We start from the raw sequence: 21,477 nt of genomic DNA, 5'->3' as shown, positions 1-21,477 counted from the left end.
TACCCATCCAATCAGATTTATTTCAAATAGCTGTATAATGAGTTATACATGGTGTAAAAATATTCAAAATAAATAAATAAAATATTGTAATACTACTATTAATAATAATGATAATAATAATAATATATTGTGGTTTTATTATTAGTAAATAAAAAAAATACTATCTCGGTTTTCCTGCTTTAAAATGTCACATATAATTTAATGTGTTGTCATTTCAAGTGAAACTTCTAGACCATTTTTAAAAATTTATTTATTTATTTTTGTAGACACTAAAAATCTAAAAACAATAGGCTCCATGTTTTCACACTTTTTTATGTAGGAAACTGATTTTTACATATTAAATTTTCCACTGCTTATAGATTCTATTACTGCTTTGTTTTCATTTTAATTTAATAAATAGACAAATTACATTAGCAATAAAGATCCTAGTGTCTTGTGATACAAAAAGACAAAAACAAAACAAACAAACAAAAAAATCAAAGAATCATTTAGATTAATATTTTAATTTGACTTCATCTAAAGTCTATGTCCTTGTTATACACACTATCAGTCAAAAGTTTTTGAGCAGTAAGATTTTTAATATTTTGAATATTATTATTATTTTGAATATTAATATTTGAAAAACGATACAATTTTAAAATGTTTTTACTATTAAAAATAACTGTTTTCTATTTGAATATATTTTAAAATGTAATTAATTCCTGTGATTTCAAAGCTGAATTTTTAGCATCATTACTCCAGTCACTGAAATCATTCTAATATTCTGATTTGCTGCTCAAAAACATTTATTATTAATATTATATTGAAAACAGCCAATTAGATTTGTGTCAGGTTTCTTTGATAAATAGAAAGTTCAGAAGAACAGCATTTATCTGAAGTAGAAATCTTTTGTAACATTATAAATGTCTTTATCATCACTTTTGATCAATTCAAAGCATCCTTGATTTCCATAATTTCCCTTGATTTCCATAAGCTTTTGAATGGTACAGTGTATACTGTTACAAAAGCCTTTTATTTCAGATAAATGCTGATCTTTGGATCTTTCTATTAATCAAAGAATCCTGAAAAAAAATTACTCAACTTTTTAAATATTGATAATAATAATAAACAGCTTTTCTTGAACAGCAAATCAGCATATTAGAATGATTTCTGAAGGATCATGTGACACTGAAGACTGGAGTAATTATGATGAGAATTTAGCTTTGATCACAAGAATAAATTACATTTTAAAATATATTAAAATAGAAAACAGTAACAGTTTTTGCTGATCAAATCTGAAAAATCTTACTGTTCAAAAACGTTTGACTGGTAGTGTATATATTATAAATTATGATCTGTGCTAACTATGTAGGGTTTGCAGGGGTCAAGCGAGGAAGATTTTCTTTCCTCCCATAACACCTAGAGTTATAGATATACTTTCACACCTTATCTGACCTTTGAGATGAAGTTCATTATATCCATTTACATCCAACATATTTAACACATGCTAAAAGTGTCGGTCCGGTGTTTCCTCGTGTCAAAGCTCTAATCACGTCATTAAGAAACATCTAACATGTCACATTCACAGGATCAGACAGACCAGCACATACAGTAAACAGAGGAACGTCCATTATAGGGAACTGATGGAAACCTAAACTGACACTTTAAGTCATTCTTGATGCAATGTATAATCCCATGAGCTTTATGCAATGCAGGACAGGTATAGATGTTCATTTGACAGGTTAGCATTAAAAGGTTACAACCATAGGGATGCATCTGTTGTCAGGTCAAGAGGTGAGCGTTTGCAGCAAGCCGACAGGTTCAAAAGGTGAATATTATGGCAACATCTGGCATTATATAAAATGTTTGTTTTCTGGAGAAAACAATGTTGCTTTAACTAGTTTCAAAACTTTTATAAATAAGGTCAAAAGGTCAAAAATTGTAGATTTTGCTAGATTTTCTTAAAAATTAAAAATGCACAAAAGTATTTAGCACAGTAACAACGATTATTTTAATGACTTTAAAATGTATGCATTCATATATGCATGTTATAACAGGCCAAGCTTAAAATGCAACACTCACTTTTATACAATATAAAAAACTCTTATCCATCAAATCATTGGCATAAACAGTCTATGAATTATAACATCTGTTTTAATTGCTAAAAATGGCACATGTCATATCTCGATCCAACATGTAAATGCATCAGGCAAGTTCATTGTCAGTTCATTGCACAAAGCAATTATTATGAACCGCAGGCTATATGGGGATGAATAAAACTAAAACAGGCCCAACCAGAAACTTACGACTTTAGTTATCAGAATGTGTAATAGTGTCTCACTTCATTGCATGCTGGTATCGCAAGAAACGGAAAGGTGCAGTCGCACATTTGCTTTAGCTCTGGCAGAAGTGCATCACAATACATGAATATGCATGAGCAAAGCACCTTGTGACCATGACAACCATGTCTTGTAAAGACAAACTACAGTCTTTCAAACTGATTCAAGTCAAAAAGCAAGCAGGCTTGGCTTAAAATTAAACACTGACAGGCATTTAAAAGACTAAAACACTGTTCATCGATTACTGAAGATTGAAGATTTGTGCTTGGAATATAAAGACTGTTTGTCCACACGTTCATGCTTCTGGAAATGATTCTCTTCACTGTTTAGTTGACCCATTTCCAAGTAACTTCTGGTTAGTGTTTAGCACTTAAAGGAGTAGTTCACTTTCTGAACAGAAATTTACAGATAATGTACTCACCCCCTTGTCATCCAAGATGTTCATGTCTTTCTGTCTTCAGTCGTAAAGAAATGTTTTTTGAGTAAAACATTTCAGGATTTCTCTCCATATAATAGACTTCTGTGGTGCCCCCGAGTTTGAACTTCCAAAATGCAGCTTCAAAGGGCTTTAAACGATCCCAGCCCGAGGAAAGAAGGGTCTTATCTAGCAAAACAATCTATTATTTTCTAAAAAAAAAATTACAATTTAACCTCAAATACCCGTCTTGTCTAGCTTTGTGTGTACTCAGTTTAGATATTAAAAAGTATATAAATTGTAAATGTTTTTATAAAATAACCGATCGTTTTGCTAGATAAGACCCTTCTTCCTCGGCTGGGATCATTTTGAAGCTGCATTTAAACTGCATTTTGGAAGTTCAAACTTGGGGGCACCATAGAAGTCCATTATATGGAGAGAAATCCTGAAATATTTTCCTCAAAAAAACCTAATTTCTTTACGACTAAAAAAAGAAAGAAAGACATGAACATCTTGGATGACAAGGGGGTACATTATCTGTAAATTTTTGTTCTGAATGTGAACTACTCCTTTAAGTAGTGATTTAGAAAACCATTTCAAACATGCAACTTCCAAAACAATAAATATATTTATACTTTTAAAAATGAATTAAAGGATTAGTTCATTTCCAGAATAAACATTTTCTGATGATTTACTCACCCCAATGCCATCATGTTCATGTCTTTCTTTTTTCAGTCGAAAAGAAATTAAGATTTTTGAGGAAATCATTCCAGAATTTTTCTCCATATAGTGGACTTCAATGGGAACCAATGAGTTGAAAGTCCGACCCAGTGTTTACAAAGGCGAATGTGCAACGAAAGTCAAGTACCCTTTACAAAAAAGGTATAAAAAATTTTTTTGCGCCCCACCCTACCTTTTTGAACCAAAGCACACAGACAAAGAATTAAAGGAATAGTTCACTTTCAGAACTAAAATTTGCAGATACTGTACAGTCGTGGCCAAAAGTTTTGAGAATGAAACAAATATTAGTTTTCACAAAGTTTGCTGCTAAACTGTTTTTAGATCTTTGTTTCAGTTGTTTCTGTGATGTACTGAAATATAATTACAAGCACTTCATACGTTTCAAAGGCTTTTATCGATAATTACATGACATTTATGCAAAGAGTCAGTATTTGCAGTGTTGGCCCTTCTTTTTCAGGACCTCTGCAATTCGACTGGGCATGCTCTCAATCAACTTCTGGGCCAAATCCTGACTGATAGCAACCCATTCTTTCATAATCACTTCTTGGAGTTTGTCAGAATTAATGGGTTTTTGTTTGTCCACCCGCCTCTTGAGGATTGACCACAAGTTCTCAATGCGATTAAGATCTGGGGAGTTTCCAGGCCATGGACCCAAAATTTCGACGTTTTGGTCCCCGAGCCACTTAGTTATCACTTTTGCCTTATGGCACGGTGCTCCATCGTGCTGGAAAATGCATTGTTCTTCACCAAACTGTTGTTGGATTGTTGGAAGAAGTTGCTGTTGGAGGGTGTTTTGGTACCATTCTTTATTCATGGCTGTGTTTTTGGGCAAAATTATGAGTGAGCCCACTCCCTTGGATGAGAAGCAACCCCACACATGAATGGTCTCAGGATGCTTTACTGTTGGCATGACACAGGACTGATGGTAGCGCTCACCTTTTCTTCTCTGGACAAGCCTTTTTCCAGATGCCCCAAACAATCGGAAAGAGGCTTCATCGGAGAATATGACTTTGCCCCAGTCCTCAGCAGTCCATTCGCCATACTTTTTGCAGAAGATCAATCTGTCCCTGATGTTTTTTTTTTGGAGAGAAGTGGCTTCTTTGCTGCCCTTCTTGACACCAGGCCATCTTCCAAAAGTCTTGGCCTCACTGTGCGTGCAGATGCGCTCACACCTGCCTGCTGCCATTCCTGAGCAAGCTCTGCACTGGTGGCACTCCGATCCCGCAGCTCAATCCTCTTTAGGAGACGATCCTGGCGCTTGCTGGACTTTCTTGGACGCCCTGAAGCCTTCTTAACAAGAATTGAACCTCTTTCCTTGAAGTTCTTGATGATCCTATAAATTGTTGATTTGGGTGCAGTCTTAGTAGCCACAATATTCTTGCCTGTGAAGCCATTTTTATGCAACGCAATGATGGCTGCACGCGTTTCTTTGCAGGTCACCATGGTTAACAATGGAAGAACAATGATTTCAAGCATCACCCTCCTTTTAACATGTCAAGTCTGCCATTCTAACCCAATCAGCCTGACTTAATGATCTCCAGCCTTGTGCTCGTCAACATTCTCACCTGAGTTAACAAGACGATTACTGAAATGATCTCAGCAGGTCCTTTAATGACAGCAATGAAATGCAGTGGAAAGTTTTTTTCGGGATTAAGTTAATTTTCATGGCAAAGAAGGACTATGCAATTCATCTGATCACTCTTCATAACATTCTGGACTATATGCAAATTGCTATTATAAAAACTTAAGCAGCAACTTTTCCAATTTCCAATATTTATGTAATTCTCAAAGCTTTTGGCCACGACTGTACTAACGCCCTTGTCATCCAAGATGTTCCATGTTTTTCTTTCTTCAGTCGTAAGGAAATAATATTTTTGAGTAAAACATTTCAGGATTTCTCTCCATATAATGGACTTCTATGGTGCCCCCGAGTTTGCTCGTCTTGTTTAGCTCGGCAAGACGAGTGTTTAAGATTAAAAAGTATATAAGTTTTAAATGTTTTTAGAAAATAACTCTAATAAAATAATCACTAGATAAGACCCTTCTTCCTTGGCTGGGATCATTTAGAGCCCTTTGAAGCTGCATTTAAACTGCATTTTGGAAGTTCAAACTCATGGGCACCATAGAAGTCCATTATATGGAAAGAAATCCTGAAATGTTTTCCTCAAAAAACACCATTTCTTTATGACTGAAGAAAGAGAGACATGAACATCTTGGATGACAAGGGGGTAAGTACATTATCTGTAATTTGTTGTTCTGAAAGTGAACCACTCCTTTCACCAAGCGTGACCTTTTCAATGTGGCAATGTAAAAGTTACTTACCGCTTACACTTATCGCAGCGCAAGTGCAAGACAAGCATTTATGGTTAAAAAGTATACATTTTTATATTTAAAATGGCCAATCGATTGCTAGAAAAGACCCTTATTCCTTGGCTGGTATCGTGTAGAGAGCAATGAAACTGCAATTTTGACCTTCATCCTGTTGGCTCCCATTGAAGTCTACTATATGGAGAAAAATCCTGGAATGTTTTCCTCAAAGACCTTTATTTCTTTTCGACTGAAGAAGGAAAGACACGAACATCTTGGATGACATGGGAGAGAGTAAATTATCAGGAAATTTTTATTCTGAAAGTAAACTAATTCTTTACGTTGCATAATAAATGTATGAAAATGTGTGGTAGAAATCACCCAACTACATCTAAATTTGCAATAAAAAAACCACTGGCTGTCAGTTTCAGATGCAATTTTAAATAATATAATATAATATATAATATAACATAATTTTGCAAAGTTCTGGATTTAAACCCAGCATGCTAAAGTATATTAAAATGTAGCACTAGACTAACACATTATACATTTTAAGTTAAAAAGTACTTTGTTTTTCATTTGGCCACGTCTCATCTCACATTTGGCACCAAGAAATCCAGAACTGCTTGCACTTTCTAAATTACATGCCCAAAATAAACAGTTTCTGGTATATGAATCCATCTGAATCCACATATAAAACTCAAACTCTTCAGACTTCAGATTTGAAGTGTTTTTTTTTTCAGTGTCTATTATCATCAAATCTCTACTATTCCAATTCCAGTTGAGCCAGTATTTTAAGAAACGTACCTTTTTAAACATTTGTGAACAACAAATTGCCCAAGGTTGGATTTTTTCCTCCTAGTACTTGACTTGAACTGTATAAAGGCAGTTTAATCAAACAGCTGAGACATTAAACTGCTGGCTAAAGTGATCAGCTGAAATCTAGAGATCTGTAGCTTAATCACAGCCGTCAGGAACCTTCTCAGATGGTTTTCACCATTCACATGAACTCTATAGCAGGTGTAGTGTTGATCTCAGGTGTCGTGGGTTGTCAGTCTTTGCTCTCTCTGCGGTCACGTCGAAAGAAGGAGAAGAAGCTAGAGCTCTGAGGAGGACCCATCAGCATTCGGGCCTGATTCTCATGCATGATTTTAATCTGTCGGAAAAAGATAAAAACACATATGATGAGAAAACGTTAATGCTATAAAGTTATATGATTCATAAAGATTCATAAATCAAGGCTTAAGAGTCTCTCCAAGACATGAACACATTTGTGAGCCTGAAACACAAAACCAGTCATAAGGGTCAACTTTTTAAGCTTTCCATTGATGTACGGTTTGTTAGGATCGGATAATATTTGGCCGAGATACAACTATTTGAAAAGCTGGAATCTGAGGGTGCAAGAAAATTGCCTTTAAAGTTGTCCAAATTAAGTTCTTAGTAGTGCATATTACTAATCAAAAATTAAGTTTTGATATATTTACGGTAGAAAATTTACTAAATATCTTCATGAAACATAATCTTCACTTAATATCCTAATGAGTTTTGGTATAAAAGAAAAATCAATAATTTTGACCCATACAATGTATTAGTTTTGTTGTCCAGGGTCACATTTAAAAAGAATGATGTTAAAAAACAGGCAGTGAACTAACGGACTAAAATGTGAAGTGATAGTGTCATCAAAACCTTGTTTATTAACTCTGTCCCTGTCACCATTTAATTGGGTGCGGAATTCCCTATTTGTGGGTCAATTATAATTCCACATCAAAGGTGATGGTAAATATCAAGCTCTTCTCTTTGAATTCACCCATTTGCTTTGTTCATGAAAGTATTCAGACACAGTAATGGCGATAAGAAGGTAAATGGTACTGAACGCCTCAAAAAGAAAACCTTGGGAGCATTTAAGTTTAATTAAGAGGAAGAGTCAACATGACATTTTTTAACATGTGGGGTGAAATCGAGAGTGTTCATATATAATGCAAATTTATTGGAATCGTGCCCTTTTTAGTGTCTCTCCGGAACAATTTAGGAAGGCGAGATCAAATTAGGTGCCGTAAGATAATGATTTGAGCTTACTTTTGTGAAATATAAACTTGATGTTTCTCTGTGGAATAAAATGCATCTTTATTGCTAAATAATTCAATGCAAAAAAGAGAGATTTATGTTGGATTTTAATTTTTTCCCAATTTTTTTTATTTTGATTCTAAAAGGATTAATTTTAAGCCAATTTCTACATTTATTGCATGAAATATATAACAAAAAAATCATGCAGTGCCACTGATTTTCACATAAACCGTCACAAGCGAACACAGATACAATGCAGCGCCGCCTAAAAATGGATTAGCATAATCACTTTTGCTGAGGATAAGCTGGAACACCTGAATATTGACTGTAGTGTGTCGAAAGCATTCCTTACGTTTACTGACACTAATTAAGCCTCAGCGAAGCCATAGGTTGCCATGGAGATCACCTGCTACGATAACAGTTTTGTTGGTGTCTACCTTTAACCAGAGTTTTAATCTACAGGTACAAGTGCTCCTTCCAATTAATTGTGTTGTCATGCTTTTTGGATTCCAGGCAACGACAAAATGAAGTATATGTAAATGAACACTGCACTTCAGAAAAGATGCTTTCAGAGAAGGGAAACTTTAATTAAAAGCAAACAAAGCTTTGAATCTTGCAAATGAGGTGGTTGTTTCGAGCTGGAGCGTATTTTCAGCTTTTTCTAAAATGCTGCTGTGGTTTTTACACAAGATATCAGGAGAATCTAAGACTGACCAACTAAACCCAGTTTAGGATAAAAGGGAAAGTGAGAAAAAAAATATCCTACTCTTAAGCAGTCATAAAAAGATTAGCGCATTCAATATAAAGGACTTTTAAGCATATGAAAATATTATATGTGTGTTTCATACTTACAGTGCATGGGCTTTGCATCCATGGCTCACCATCTATTTGCATAGGGAGGGCTTTACTGGTTCTGTTAGTGGAACATACTGTAGTTATATATTACCGAAATACAAATATATTAAATACACAATATATTAAATGAAGCAAAATAGTAACATTCTAAATTTTTAAATATATGTAAACATCAAGGTTAAAATTGTGGGTTAAACGTTTTTCTTTTAGAACAATATTACATATATATTAGGGCTGCAAACCGATTCATTGCAATTAATCACATTCAAAATAAAAGTGTATATTTTTATGTATATATAAATACACACACACATATATGTACACACACATATATGTATATAAATAAAAACATAAAAACAATAAGTGTTATTGTAGTTTTTCCCAAAAAAAAAAAAAAAAAAGTTTTCTGTTTAATTTAATTGCATTTTTTTTTTTCGGAGCAAAAAAATAAATATCATATATTTTTCCCGAATTTATAGAAGACAACTACTAAAATGTCATTCAGTGTAACAAATTTTGTCAGGCATATTTACAACAAAAATATTAAAACATTTATATTAAAACTAAAAGATGAATTACTTTCACCCCAAATACTAATTAGTTGTGTTTTTTAAATTGCCACTATCCTAGCTTTTTCCCATTTGTCCGTAAGAATTTTTTATTTTTGTTTGATTTTTTTAACATAAATATTCTGTTACAATGAATGACAATGTAACATTATTTCAACCAAATTTTGACATTTTATTCTCCAAAACCTTAAATATAGACACTTTACTTACATCTAATGTGCTATAGACATAAAATCACGTTTGTAAATTTCTTTTGATGTAGACATCTTAACGTCTTTGAATGTGATTAATTGCACACTTATATATGCACACTTTTGTTTCTTTTAAGTTTTTCTTAAGGCCGAGACACACCAAGCTGACTTCAAAGAGCTAATGGTGACATATTTTATGAGGTGGAAATTCGTAGAAATCTGTACAACGTCACTCGCACAATTTTGTAAGATTTGTGTGAGGGGTAGGTTTAGGGGCGAATTCTTTAAAAATCTTAAAATATGTAAGATTTGTAAAATATGTTAGATTTTTTTTGTTTTACCAGTCTTACATATTAATAGGAATGAAGTACACAAATTATCCACCTCATAAAATGTACGAATTGCCATGAGATCGGGTTGCAATGCCAACTGCAAATTGCAAACACGTGTGCTCTGCAAATGCCGAGCGGAAACCTTCCGGTCTCTCTCTTGAATCCAACACGGAAGTGACTTACATTTTTAAAAATGTGGCCCTGGACCACAAAACCAGTCATAAGGTTAAATTTTACAAAACTGAGATGTATGCATCATATGAAAGCTCAATAAATAAGCTTTTTATTGATGTATGGTTTGTTAGGATAGGGCAATATTTGGCTGAGATACATCTATTTGAAAATCTGGAATCTGAGGGTGCAAATAAATCGAAATACTGAGAAAATCACCTTTAAAGTTGTCCAAATTAAGTACTTAACAATGCATATTACTAATCAAAAATTACATTTTGATATGTTTACAGTAGGAATTTTACAAAAAAAATCTTCATGGAACATGATCTTTACTTAATTTACTAATGATTTTTGGCATAAAAGAAAAATCAATAATTTTGACCCATACAATGTATTTTTGGCTATTGCTACAAATATACCCCAGCGACTTAAGACTGGTTTTGTGGTCCAGGGTCACAAATAAACTTCCTTTATTAGCATCGATGGTTCCATGAAGAACCTTGAACATCCAAGGAACCTTTCAAATGCAGAAAAGTTTCTTTATAGTCAAAAAAAAATTCTTTAGATTTTTAAAATGTCCTTTAAATTGGTTCTTTTAAGAACCGCTCACTGAAAGGTTCTTTGGGGAACCAAAAATGGTTCTTCTATGGCATCACTGCAAAAACACGCTTTTGGAACCTTTATTTTTAGAGTGCAGGCTATGTTTACAGTACACTAGTGCATTTTCGTGTTAACACACACAACTTTTGCTATGGTTATGCCGGTCATTTACACTACTCTAAGACTTTTGAAAATGCTGCAGACCCCACTTTAGTTTGAAAACTCTGGGGTTGCATGTCAGTGTAAACAGACTAAAAATGGAAACTTTTGAAAACAATGGCCTGGCTGCCTACATTCGCTCTGTGTATCCGCCATGTACATTTCAGGTAAACCTACGCGATAGTAGGAACAAAAGCGAATGTGAAAAAGCAATCGCAAGCATGCCACCATGTTTTTTTATGATTTCTTATCTTTCAGCTCTTTCATCGTGAGTCATTTTTTACAAAGTCTGACTCCTTGCTGGCTGAGCTACCAAGCAAGCTTGTTACTTCCGTAAAGTGAAACATATGGAGATGTAATCATAACTGTGTACGACAATGATTGCAAATGCTCACTGTTTTACCGCCTCTAGTGTTTATTTCTGTTGGAAACTGTAGTGATATATACTTATTGATACGTATTTCACTTCTTGCAAAAAATCGGGGCACCTTCATTTACTTGCTGCAGATGAACTTTGAATGAATCAAATAACTGAATTATTCTTGTATTATTGTGTATAGTATTATTGTGACATGTTACTACAATTTAAAACAATTATTTTCTTTTTTAATACATTTTTAAAATGTAATTTATTCCTGTGATGCAAAGCTGAATTTTCAGCATCATTACCCCAGTCTTCAGTGTCACATAATCCTTCAGAAATCATATGCTGAAGTAATATTTCTTATTTTTAAGCGCCATTTATGAATAGACAGTGTTTATTTGAAGGGATAGTTCACCCCAAAATTAAAACTGTCATTAATTACTCTCCCTCATGTCATTCCGAACCTGTAAGACCTTCATTCATCTTCATAACTTAATAGAAGAAATTGTTGAATAAAGTTGTTTAAAGTTATTTTTGTTTCGTTTGCTCACAAAAGGTATCATAGAATTACCAAATCTACTGCTTCATTGGACTAAGTAAATATTTCTAAATTCAGTATAGTAGGAGCACCACACTTGAAGAAGTGGTTGATTTGTAATTACTATGAAATGTAACCTGATAATGATGGAGGAACACTGGGCCAGACGTCTGCCTGCGCTCTTCAGACCCGTGTAGATCTGTCCAATTTCCATTGCCCCCTCCAGGCCCACCACCTCCAACAGCTGATCAGATGGGTCTAAGAGACAGGAAGAAAACTAGTGACAGACAGAAAACAAACAGGGAGCTAATGAGGTCAACCTGATCTAAAAATGAGTAAAAATCCATCAAATGAAAAAGACTAGTTCCTAACAGACATTTGCATTTACGTCAAATTAAATAAAATATCTAGTGTCTAGTCTGGTTAAAGTCTCTGAACTTACAATGACCTGCCAGATTCTCTAGATCCAGATAATGAATCTTAAATCTGAATCCTTTTCATAATTCATTTTTAAAGTAAATATCATTTATCTATATAATAAACTGCTTGTGATTTCTCGCATTTATAAGTCGTTTTGCATAAAATCACGTGCTAAATGAATAAATGTAAATAGGTAACACATGTAAGACATGTGCTAATACCTAAAGTGAATTATTTAGCATTATCATTAACATAAGGGATACACAAACCAAAAAGCCCAAACCTTCAGTCCTCTCCCTCCAAAACACAAAACCAATATCAATATCCCTGTCAAAATGTGTTAGCCTGTTAAACCATCCACTTTCTACCAAAAGCTCAAGTCTGACCCGTGGGGGACGTCAGGGGGGAAAGATCATGAGGAGAAAGACCAAAAGAGAAGATGAGGAGCAGACAGTGGAGGTGTGTTTGGGCGGAAGGGGGGGAGCGTGTGAGAAGGAGAGAAAAAAAAGCAGACAAGCTTGATTTGGAATCTTCACAGTCTGCCTTCCGCTCTAAAAAAGCATAAATTGTCACCGTTGGAGAAAAGGAGGGGAGAAAAAAACACCAACAACCCACAAACAAAACACCTATTAATTAGAATGCGACACTGATGCAAAGCAATCTTGTGTTCCTCCATATTTATTAATTTCTTTTTTGTTTTGAAGTTATGAGCATTGATTTTTCCTCGGTCGGAGGTCCAGTGTCGCGCTGGGACCATCTGTTCAGTAACAGCTCCTATGAGTCTTCCTCTCCTCCTCCTCAAACACACACACACACACACACACACACACACACACACAGTGTCATTCAGTCCACAGACAGGCAACAGTCAAACCACAAATAAACAGAAGTGAGTGCTGGCAAAGCTCTGACCGCAAGTGCATGTTCCAGTCAGCTCTGTTGCACTCTAATCATGTCTATTTGCGTTTTAGCTTTGATCTTTTGTCTACTTTTGGAATCTTAGTGAGATGGCAAAAGAAGGGGGAACGTGTTCAGGAAATGTTGCGAGCCAGGTTCAAACTCTCAAAACCAAAATAAGCACTATGGCTTAATGTGCACATGTGTCATGTATCTTACGTCTATTCTATTCCTTACATTTACTAAATTCTATTATTATTCTAACGTATAGTTACATTATTTAGTTTATCTTGTGTCTTCTATTCCTTACAATTATTCTGTTCTATTTCTGTTATTTTTATATCTTATTTTATTCCTCACATTTGTTCTTTTCTGATTTACATTTATTTAATTCTATTCTATAGCTTGCATATATTATATTATAACCTATTTCTACATCAAATCTGTTTTCTCACATTTAATTTATTTTCTTATGATTACACATTTCATATCTTATTCTATTTCTAATGTTTACTCTATTCTTATATTCATCTCACCTTACATTTTTTATGTAATCTTTCCTTAGTTTTATTCTATTCCACATTTTACATTTCTATTCTGTTCTGTTCTGTTCTATTCTATTCCCATTTACTAAATTCTATATTCCATTCTAATGTTACATCTTTTATTTATTCCATTTTATAGACTATCTTACTTTATTCTATCTTACATTAATTTAATTCTATACTATAGCTTGGATATTTTATTTGATTGATCACAATTTATTTTTACATAAAATCTATTTTCTCACATTTATTCAATTCTGCTGATTACACATTTCATATCTTATTCTATTTCTACATTTATTCTGTTCTCTAACATTTATTAGTCTTCTCTGTACTATAGCTTTCATGTTTTATATTTTATTCTAATATTCTAATATTTACTGTATTCTACATCTTACATTTTTTCCTTAGATTTATTCCATTACTTTATATTTATTCCATTCTTTAGCTTACATATTTTATATCATATTCTTTTTACATTCAATTCTATAGCTCACACGTTTTGTATCTCATTCTGTTCTCTTATGTTTGATTGCATTCTGTTTTTAGCGTACATATTTTATATTCAATTTAATTCTATTCCTTAAATATGTTCTCATTCTTTTTTCCTATTGTGTATTTCTATTCTATTCTATTTCTTGCATTTACTAAATTCAATATTATTCTATTCTAATACTATATCTTTCATTTATTATGTTCCTTGCATTTGTTTTATTCTATCTTACATTAATTTAATTCTATAGCTTTCATATATCTGTAACGTGCGTTGGAGGTTGAATGGACGAGCACAAGGCAAGATATGCCAAGAACAGTCTTTTAATATAATCCACGACAATCAAACACAAGATAAACAGGAGCAAGGTAATTCCACACACACATAACGTAAATAATAGCAGACAAAGAAACAGGGAAGAACTCAAGACTTAAATACTGTGAAGGTAATTACAAAGACAGGTGTACCAGATTAAATTAACGAGCAGGAAGAAACCAAACATAGGAAGAAACCAATAACATAAAGTCCGTGGGTGAAAACAGAGGGAGACATGTAACAATATCATAATCAATTTCTTACATCAAATCTATTTTCTCACATTTATTCAATTCTATTGATTACACATTTCTTATCTTATTCTTTTTCAACATTCATTCTATATAGCTTACATTTGTATTACATCTATTCTATACTATAGCTTTCATATTTTATATCTTATTCTATTTGTAATGTTTACTCTATTCTACATCTTACATGTATTCCATTCTATTTCATAGCTTACACATTTTCATATATTTTTCTGTTCCTTCGATTTATTCTATTACTTTACATTTATTCCATTAGCTTACATGTTTTATTTTATTCTATTTCTTACATTTAATCTTTTTTACATTCAATTCTATAGCTTTATATATCGTTCTATTCCGTGCATTTATTCTATTCTCTTATATTTTATTCCATTCTGTTCTTTCACCTACATATTTTTTTATCTAATTTAATTCCATTCCTTACATTATGTTCTCCTTCCTGTATTTCACATCTCTATTCAATTCTATTCCTAGCATTTACTAAATTCTATATTATTATTCTTACATAGTTAAATTATTTGATTTATCTTATTTTATTCTATTCCTTTCATTTATTCTATTCTATTCTGCTCTATTTCTATTCCTTACATTTGTTGTATTGTATCTAACATTCATTTCATTTTATTCTATAGCTTTCTTAGTTTATATCATAATCTATTTCTTACATCAAATCTATTTTCTCATTTATTCAATTCTACTGATTACGCATTTCATATCGTATTCTATTTCTAACATTTATTCAATTGTATAGATCACACGTTTTACATCTCACTATATTTCTTACATTTATTCTGTCTTACATTTTATTCCATTCTGTTCTGTAGTCCACAATTTCAATTCTTTAGCTGAAATTCTTAAATATCAAAGTAATTTTATTCCCTACTTTTATTATATTCTATTTCCTTACATTTATTTCATTCTATAGCTTACATATTTGATCTTATTCGCTCTATTTCTATAGATTTATTCTATATTCTGTATCTTATATTTCTATTCTATTCCATTCTATTATATCTTATATTTTCTACCTTACTTTTATTCTGTTATATTCTGTACGTTGCCTTTATTCTGCATTTATTAATTCTTTAAATTTGATTTAGATCCCCTGCAAGTACTAGATAACAGGTGTTTTGAGTCATAGCTGTTACTATAAAATGTATTTTAGCATGGTTCGCACATATATTTTTATTTAGCAAGTCCATTTACATATTCAAGTTAAATGCTATTTGTGTGGAGAAAGTCATTCCACTTGTACCTAAGGGCAATGCTGGAGTATATGTCTTAAAAATGCAACAGCAAAACATAACAAAACAGTGTTGGTTACAGTTGTCTGGCAACTGCAGTTAACAGGGTAACACAAATTCTTGGATTGTTGTACCAACCCTGTGTTCAACTGTTGTCAAGGAGACAGACTGTGAACGAGGCCTTGCTGGGTTTCGAAAAAGTGTGAGAAGTAGAACTGTGTGTGTTGAGTGTGTGTGTGTGTGTGTGTGTGTGTGTGTGTGTGTACAGTCTTTTGACCACAGTGGCTCTGCTCTTTAAAAGGGTCAGGCTCGCACGACTGGTGAGGCTGAGAGCTCACGCAGAGGTCTATCATCAGCAATGGACAGCATCAGAGAGAGGCTGAGGGGATTTCTAAACGCCTGAGGGAGCAGAGAACACTCTCTACCTGCAGCTTCACATACTCTGGATGGGAGCTCTCATCTCTCTGTATCAAATTAGAATTTAAAAGACTGTTTTTTTAATGAAACACTAGTTAAGTCAAATTCAAAAGTTAGCTTTTCCATTCATTTCAGTTGATTCTAGAGGTGCGTTGCATCCAAAATCATATACTTCCCTTCTATATAGTAGGCGAAAAGTACCCAGATGACCTACTACTGTACTTCTTAACTGTGCATTTGATGGACACTTTACTTTCCTGGTGAAACATAAAAAGTAGAATTAAAGTAAACTAAATATTACCATTTTTATTCTATTTCTTACATTTACTGTATTCAATTAAAAAAAAAAAAATTACTGATGAAACTTAAAAACTAACATTTAAATTAAATCAAATATACAGAAACTAAAAAAATGAGCAACATTATATTCCTTACATTTACTAAATTGTATATTATTATTTTATTCTAATGCTATATCTCTGATTTATTCCATTATATAGCCAACATATTTAATACATTATTATTTTATTTTATTTATTCTACATTTATTCTATTCTATTTCAGTTCTAATCAAATTAAATTCCTGGTGAAACTCGAAAAGTAGACTTTTAATTAAATTAAATGTATTTTTTAATTAAATTACTAAAACTGAGCAACATTCAATTCTATTCCTTAAATTTACTAAATTGTATATCATTATTCTATTCCAATGCTATACCTTTAATTTATTCCATTTTATATCCTAAATATTTGATCTTTAAATCTATTCCTTACATTTATTCTACTCTATTTCAATTCTAAATAAATAAAATTAAATATTTAAAAAATGTAAATTAAATTACTGGTGCAACATAAAAACTAGAATTTCAATTAAATTAAATTAATATTTAAAAAAATAAAAAATTAAATGACTAAAAAATAAGCAACATTCTGTTCTATTCTTTACATTTACTTTGTTTGTATATAATAATTGTATATTATTATTTTGTTCTACTGCTGTATCTTTAATTTATTCAATTTTATAACCTACATATTACATATATCTTATTTTATTCTATTGCTTAAATGTATTCTATTCTATTTCAAATCTAATCATATTAAATTATATATTTAAATTTAATTAATTACATTTAATTAAATTACTGGTGAAACATAAAAAGTAGAATTTCATTTAAATTAAATATTAAAAACTTAAATGACTAAAAATGAGCAATATTCTATTCTATTCCTTACATTTACTAAATTGTATATTATTATTCCTAAATTAAATTACGAAAAATAGCAACATTTAAAAATAAATAAATAATAAAATAAACTTTTAAATTAAGTAAAACTTATATTTAATTAAAATAATAGTAATAAAAATAAATTTACATGACTTTTTAAATGACTGCAAATAAAGAAAAATCATTTTGTCCACATAATGGTGTAGTTACAAAATATACCAGCAGGGGTTAACTGACTAACCTTTACCCCTTGGTTCTAAAAAAAAAAAAAAAAAAAAAAACTGTTCCACACTACTACAATCACCAAATTTCACGAATTTCAGAAATAACGACTGTTATTCATACAGGTTTTCCTGAAGACTCCAATGTGCCCTAATCTGACACCATTGGTTTATGTCCACTGCCTAAACAAACAGATTTTTTTGTTTAAGTATTTACACTTTCAACCTCCACATCCACTTCTAAAAGTCTTTGCATATAAATCAGGAATAAGACAGATACTTTAACACCGAAAAATATACAATCACCTTCACTTTTCGACACAAACCTTTCTTTCTTTTGCACATGCACACACATACACACCTGATAATGGTGTTTTCTTGTCACCTGTTTTTTTTGTTCTGTGATTGAACAGCCCATGTTGCTCATGACGCACATGGAGCGACAGGCGCAGAGAGGGTTGAGGTGCGCGGGAGGGGGTTTGGGGGCTTTCGCACAGTGTGTCAGGGGACATCAGTAGCCCCAGTGCAGCCCACATCCATGCTGAATAATTCAGCCCGCCTCCATTCCCTTCCACCTGAGGAGGCCTGTCTCCTAGCGTCACCAGCGGGGCCACTCAACTGCTCCCGAAAGGTCAGACTCTACCCCATCTGAGAGCCGGGCCTCGGGGGCTAATGCACTCCCTGTTTACAATCCAGCTAATGCTCCCTCGACTAATCTGACAAGCACAGGCCTCTCACCTTCAGAGCTCCTTCAGATGAAGCCGTATCTACGAAGGCTTTCAAAACCATCGGCGAGGCACCCAAGCTAAGTGCCTTCTCTGGTTCAAACCTGGGCTCGCGGGCGCCTTTGCACCAATCAATTGATCTTCTTTTTTCCAGAGTAAATGGAATAGAATGGAGCGTAAAGGGTTTTGTGCTCTTTGCTCTTTCTTTTTTGGAAGCCGATTTTATTCGGCAAGTGCACCGTTTCTACTTACGATGCAGCGGCAGGATATTAGAGCAAACATGCATGATACAAATGGGTGCATTTATCAGCGGCTGACTCGTATTGACTGAAATTAAAGAGTGCAAGGGGCTGGATGAACCGTAAAGACGGTCTCAGACGAACGACACCTGAGATAATGGATTGGTACTTGGGGTTTAACTGAGGTGGACAGATTAAAGAGTTTAATGAATGAGATACTATGGCGTGCAAATGTACAGATATTGATGTACTGTACAAAACATGAATAAGTATAGTCATACTAGAGGTTATATTTCATGTTCACCCATATTGACTGGGAAGAAAGCAGCTGGGCCGGGCAAGTAAACTCTTTAGGCTTCATAAACAAGAAAGTCTGACTGACAATCTCTTTCAAATGGGTGATTTCTCATCAGGGAACATCGAATACTGTGATTGTGAGACTCGAACAGGCTCTGACGTTTCACCCTTCATTCTGCTCTTTGTGATCCCAAACGCTCCCATGATAACGGCCCAGAGAGATTCTGTAAAACTACAATCAATGCTCTCAAAGCGGCACGATGCATGGATTTTCCCCAATGTGGTGACAACCGGCGTACACATTTCTAGATTAGTGAACGGCGTTCTGCCTTGATGATCCTCCGTTGAGGGAACATCTAAGTGTTTATCTCGACAACAAGTCTTTACTCTTTTTTGCACTTTGACAGGATTTGGGTTAATGTCATTTGGCAGGGAACTACGTGTAAGGGTTTATGCTCTTTTGGTATCTCAGTTGTATTAGAGGGTGCAGCGTTCGCTCTTATTTCTTGCATTCAGATGCATTAGGGATTCATCACAATCACAAATATCTCTAGGCCAAATTGCCTTTTATTCTGGCCAAAAATGGTCCACTTTTACAGGAACAGGCCATACAATTTGCACACATTTGTATAAGCAGATCTTAGGAAAACATACAGTATTAATTGTTCAAATTCATACCACAAATTTACTAAGTATAAAATAGTTATGAATGGTCCTGATCTGAATGACATGTAAAGTGATGAACTACAGTTTGACAGTTTTGAGGTGGGTTTATGAAAAGTATTTTATACATTAAAATAGAATATTTCATATTATTATTATTATTATTATTATTATTATTATTTTCATTGATATTATTTTAATTCTAATAAAATAAAACAAGATATTTAAAGAATTAAATTAAATTATATTTGTGATGAAACAAAAAGTAGAATCTTAATATAAAAAATGAAATGAAATTACTTAAAATGAGCAACATTCTATTCTATTCCTTACATTTACTAAATTGTATATTTTTTATTCTATTCTAATCCTATATCTTTAATTTATTCCATTTTATAGCCGACATATATCTTATTTTATTCTATTCCTTACATGTATTCTATTCTACTTCAAATCTAATCATATTAAATTATATATTTAAATGTAATTAAATTACTGGTGAAAAATAAAAAGTAGAATTTCAATTAAATTAAATATTAAAAAATGTAATTAAATGACTGAACATGAGCAATATTCTATTCTATTCCTTACATTTACTAAATTTTATATTATTATTCTTAAATTACAAAAAAATTCAACATTTAAATAATACTAATAATAATAATAAACATAAACTTTTAAATAAAGTAAAACTTATATTTAATTAAAATAATATCAATAAAAATACATTTACATGACTTTTTGAATGGCTGCCAATAAGTAAAAATTTAGTTTGAACTACAGTTTGACAGTTTTGAGGTGGGTTTATGAAAAGTATATTATACAACAAAGGAGATTATGTTATAAATATTTGTATTTCATTTATTAAAGTCTGTTTCCACCCCAGATTAAATTTCACAATGTGACTTCATATTAGGGTCAGAATTTAACTTTTTCCTGGGGCATTTTTTATATTGTGAGAGCAATTTTTATAATCACTGTATTATTATAATGACTAAACTATTGATAAATTTACCCAATTACTTTGATCAATATTTTAAACTGCTGTCAATAACAAAAGACTGTTTGAAATTGCATCCAAATTTTACATGTAAAAACAAGAGCTCGTAGTGTTGCAATATTATGTCAAAAATCATTTTTGTAGATTATTGCTCTTTATATAGTAATAATGATTATTAATATTAAAATAGCAAACAATAAAAAAAGGTTTTAGTTTCATTTTGGACACGGCACATTCTGGCTTCATAGACAAACATGTCGGTCCTTGACGTTAATCTATTCTAGCACGAGCTACGAAATTAATCTTTTATTTACATCGTATCTGCACTGTGTTGTTTATGATGAGAGAATTTGCAAACGTGTGCACTCAACAACAACTCTGGCATTTTCAGTGCTGACTAATCTAAGCACCTCTGATTGGTCAATGTGTTTCTAAATTCAACAGAAATGCATTTGATTGGTTATAAGGCTCAACGCAGCGGAAAACAGGGCAATCTGATCCAATTAATTCTGTGAATTGACACTTGCCATTCATTTTCTAATTTAATTTTAACTGCGACAACCATAATATTTTAACTAATTGTGCATGGGCATTTTTTTGCCCATTTGTCTTGAATTTATAGGGCCTTTTAGTTCATTTATGTGGCATTTTTGCCACAAACCCATATTAATTTCGAACCATGCTTTATATCTCACATTATGACTTTATTTTTCACTATAGGACTTTATATCTCATTAATTAGGACTTTCAATCTTCCAAATGGGACTTTATATCTCATAGTGTTCCTTTATATCTCACAAATGTTTTTTTTTGTGAGTACTAAACTAAGTTCTCTTTCATCTCTTAGTGCGCTTTAACTGTCAAATACACAAGTTT

The 21,477-nt window shown here is 32.6% G+C and overlaps 1 protein-coding gene across 1 annotated transcript in view; it reads right to left on the bottom strand.

Annotated features, from left to right (window-relative positions):
- Positions 1 to 5,993: 5,993 nt before the first annotated feature.
- Positions 5,994 to 21,477, bottom strand: part of dgkb (diacylglycerol kinase, beta) — a 64,141-nt gene continuing 48,657 nt past the window's right edge. Inside the window, exons 23-25 of the mRNA XM_073817583.1 lie at positions 11,765 to 11,885; positions 8,698 to 8,758; positions 5,994 to 6,937 (exon numbers count right to left, since the gene is read on the bottom strand). Coding sequence (XP_073673684.1) covers positions 6,833 to 6,937; positions 8,698 to 8,758; positions 11,765 to 11,885 — 287 coding nt within the window. The 3' untranslated portion in view covers positions 5,994 to 6,832. The remainder of the gene's footprint in view (positions 6,938 to 8,697; positions 8,759 to 11,764; positions 11,886 to 21,477) is intronic.

The sequence above is a fragment of the Garra rufa genome, chromosome 14 (assembly GCF_049309525.1).
Source record: "Garra rufa chromosome 14, GarRuf1.0, whole genome shotgun sequence".
Lineage (NCBI taxonomy): Eukaryota > Metazoa > Chordata > Actinopteri > Cypriniformes > Cyprinidae > Garra > Garra rufa.
This window is presented reverse-complemented; position numbering and strand designations above follow the sequence as displayed.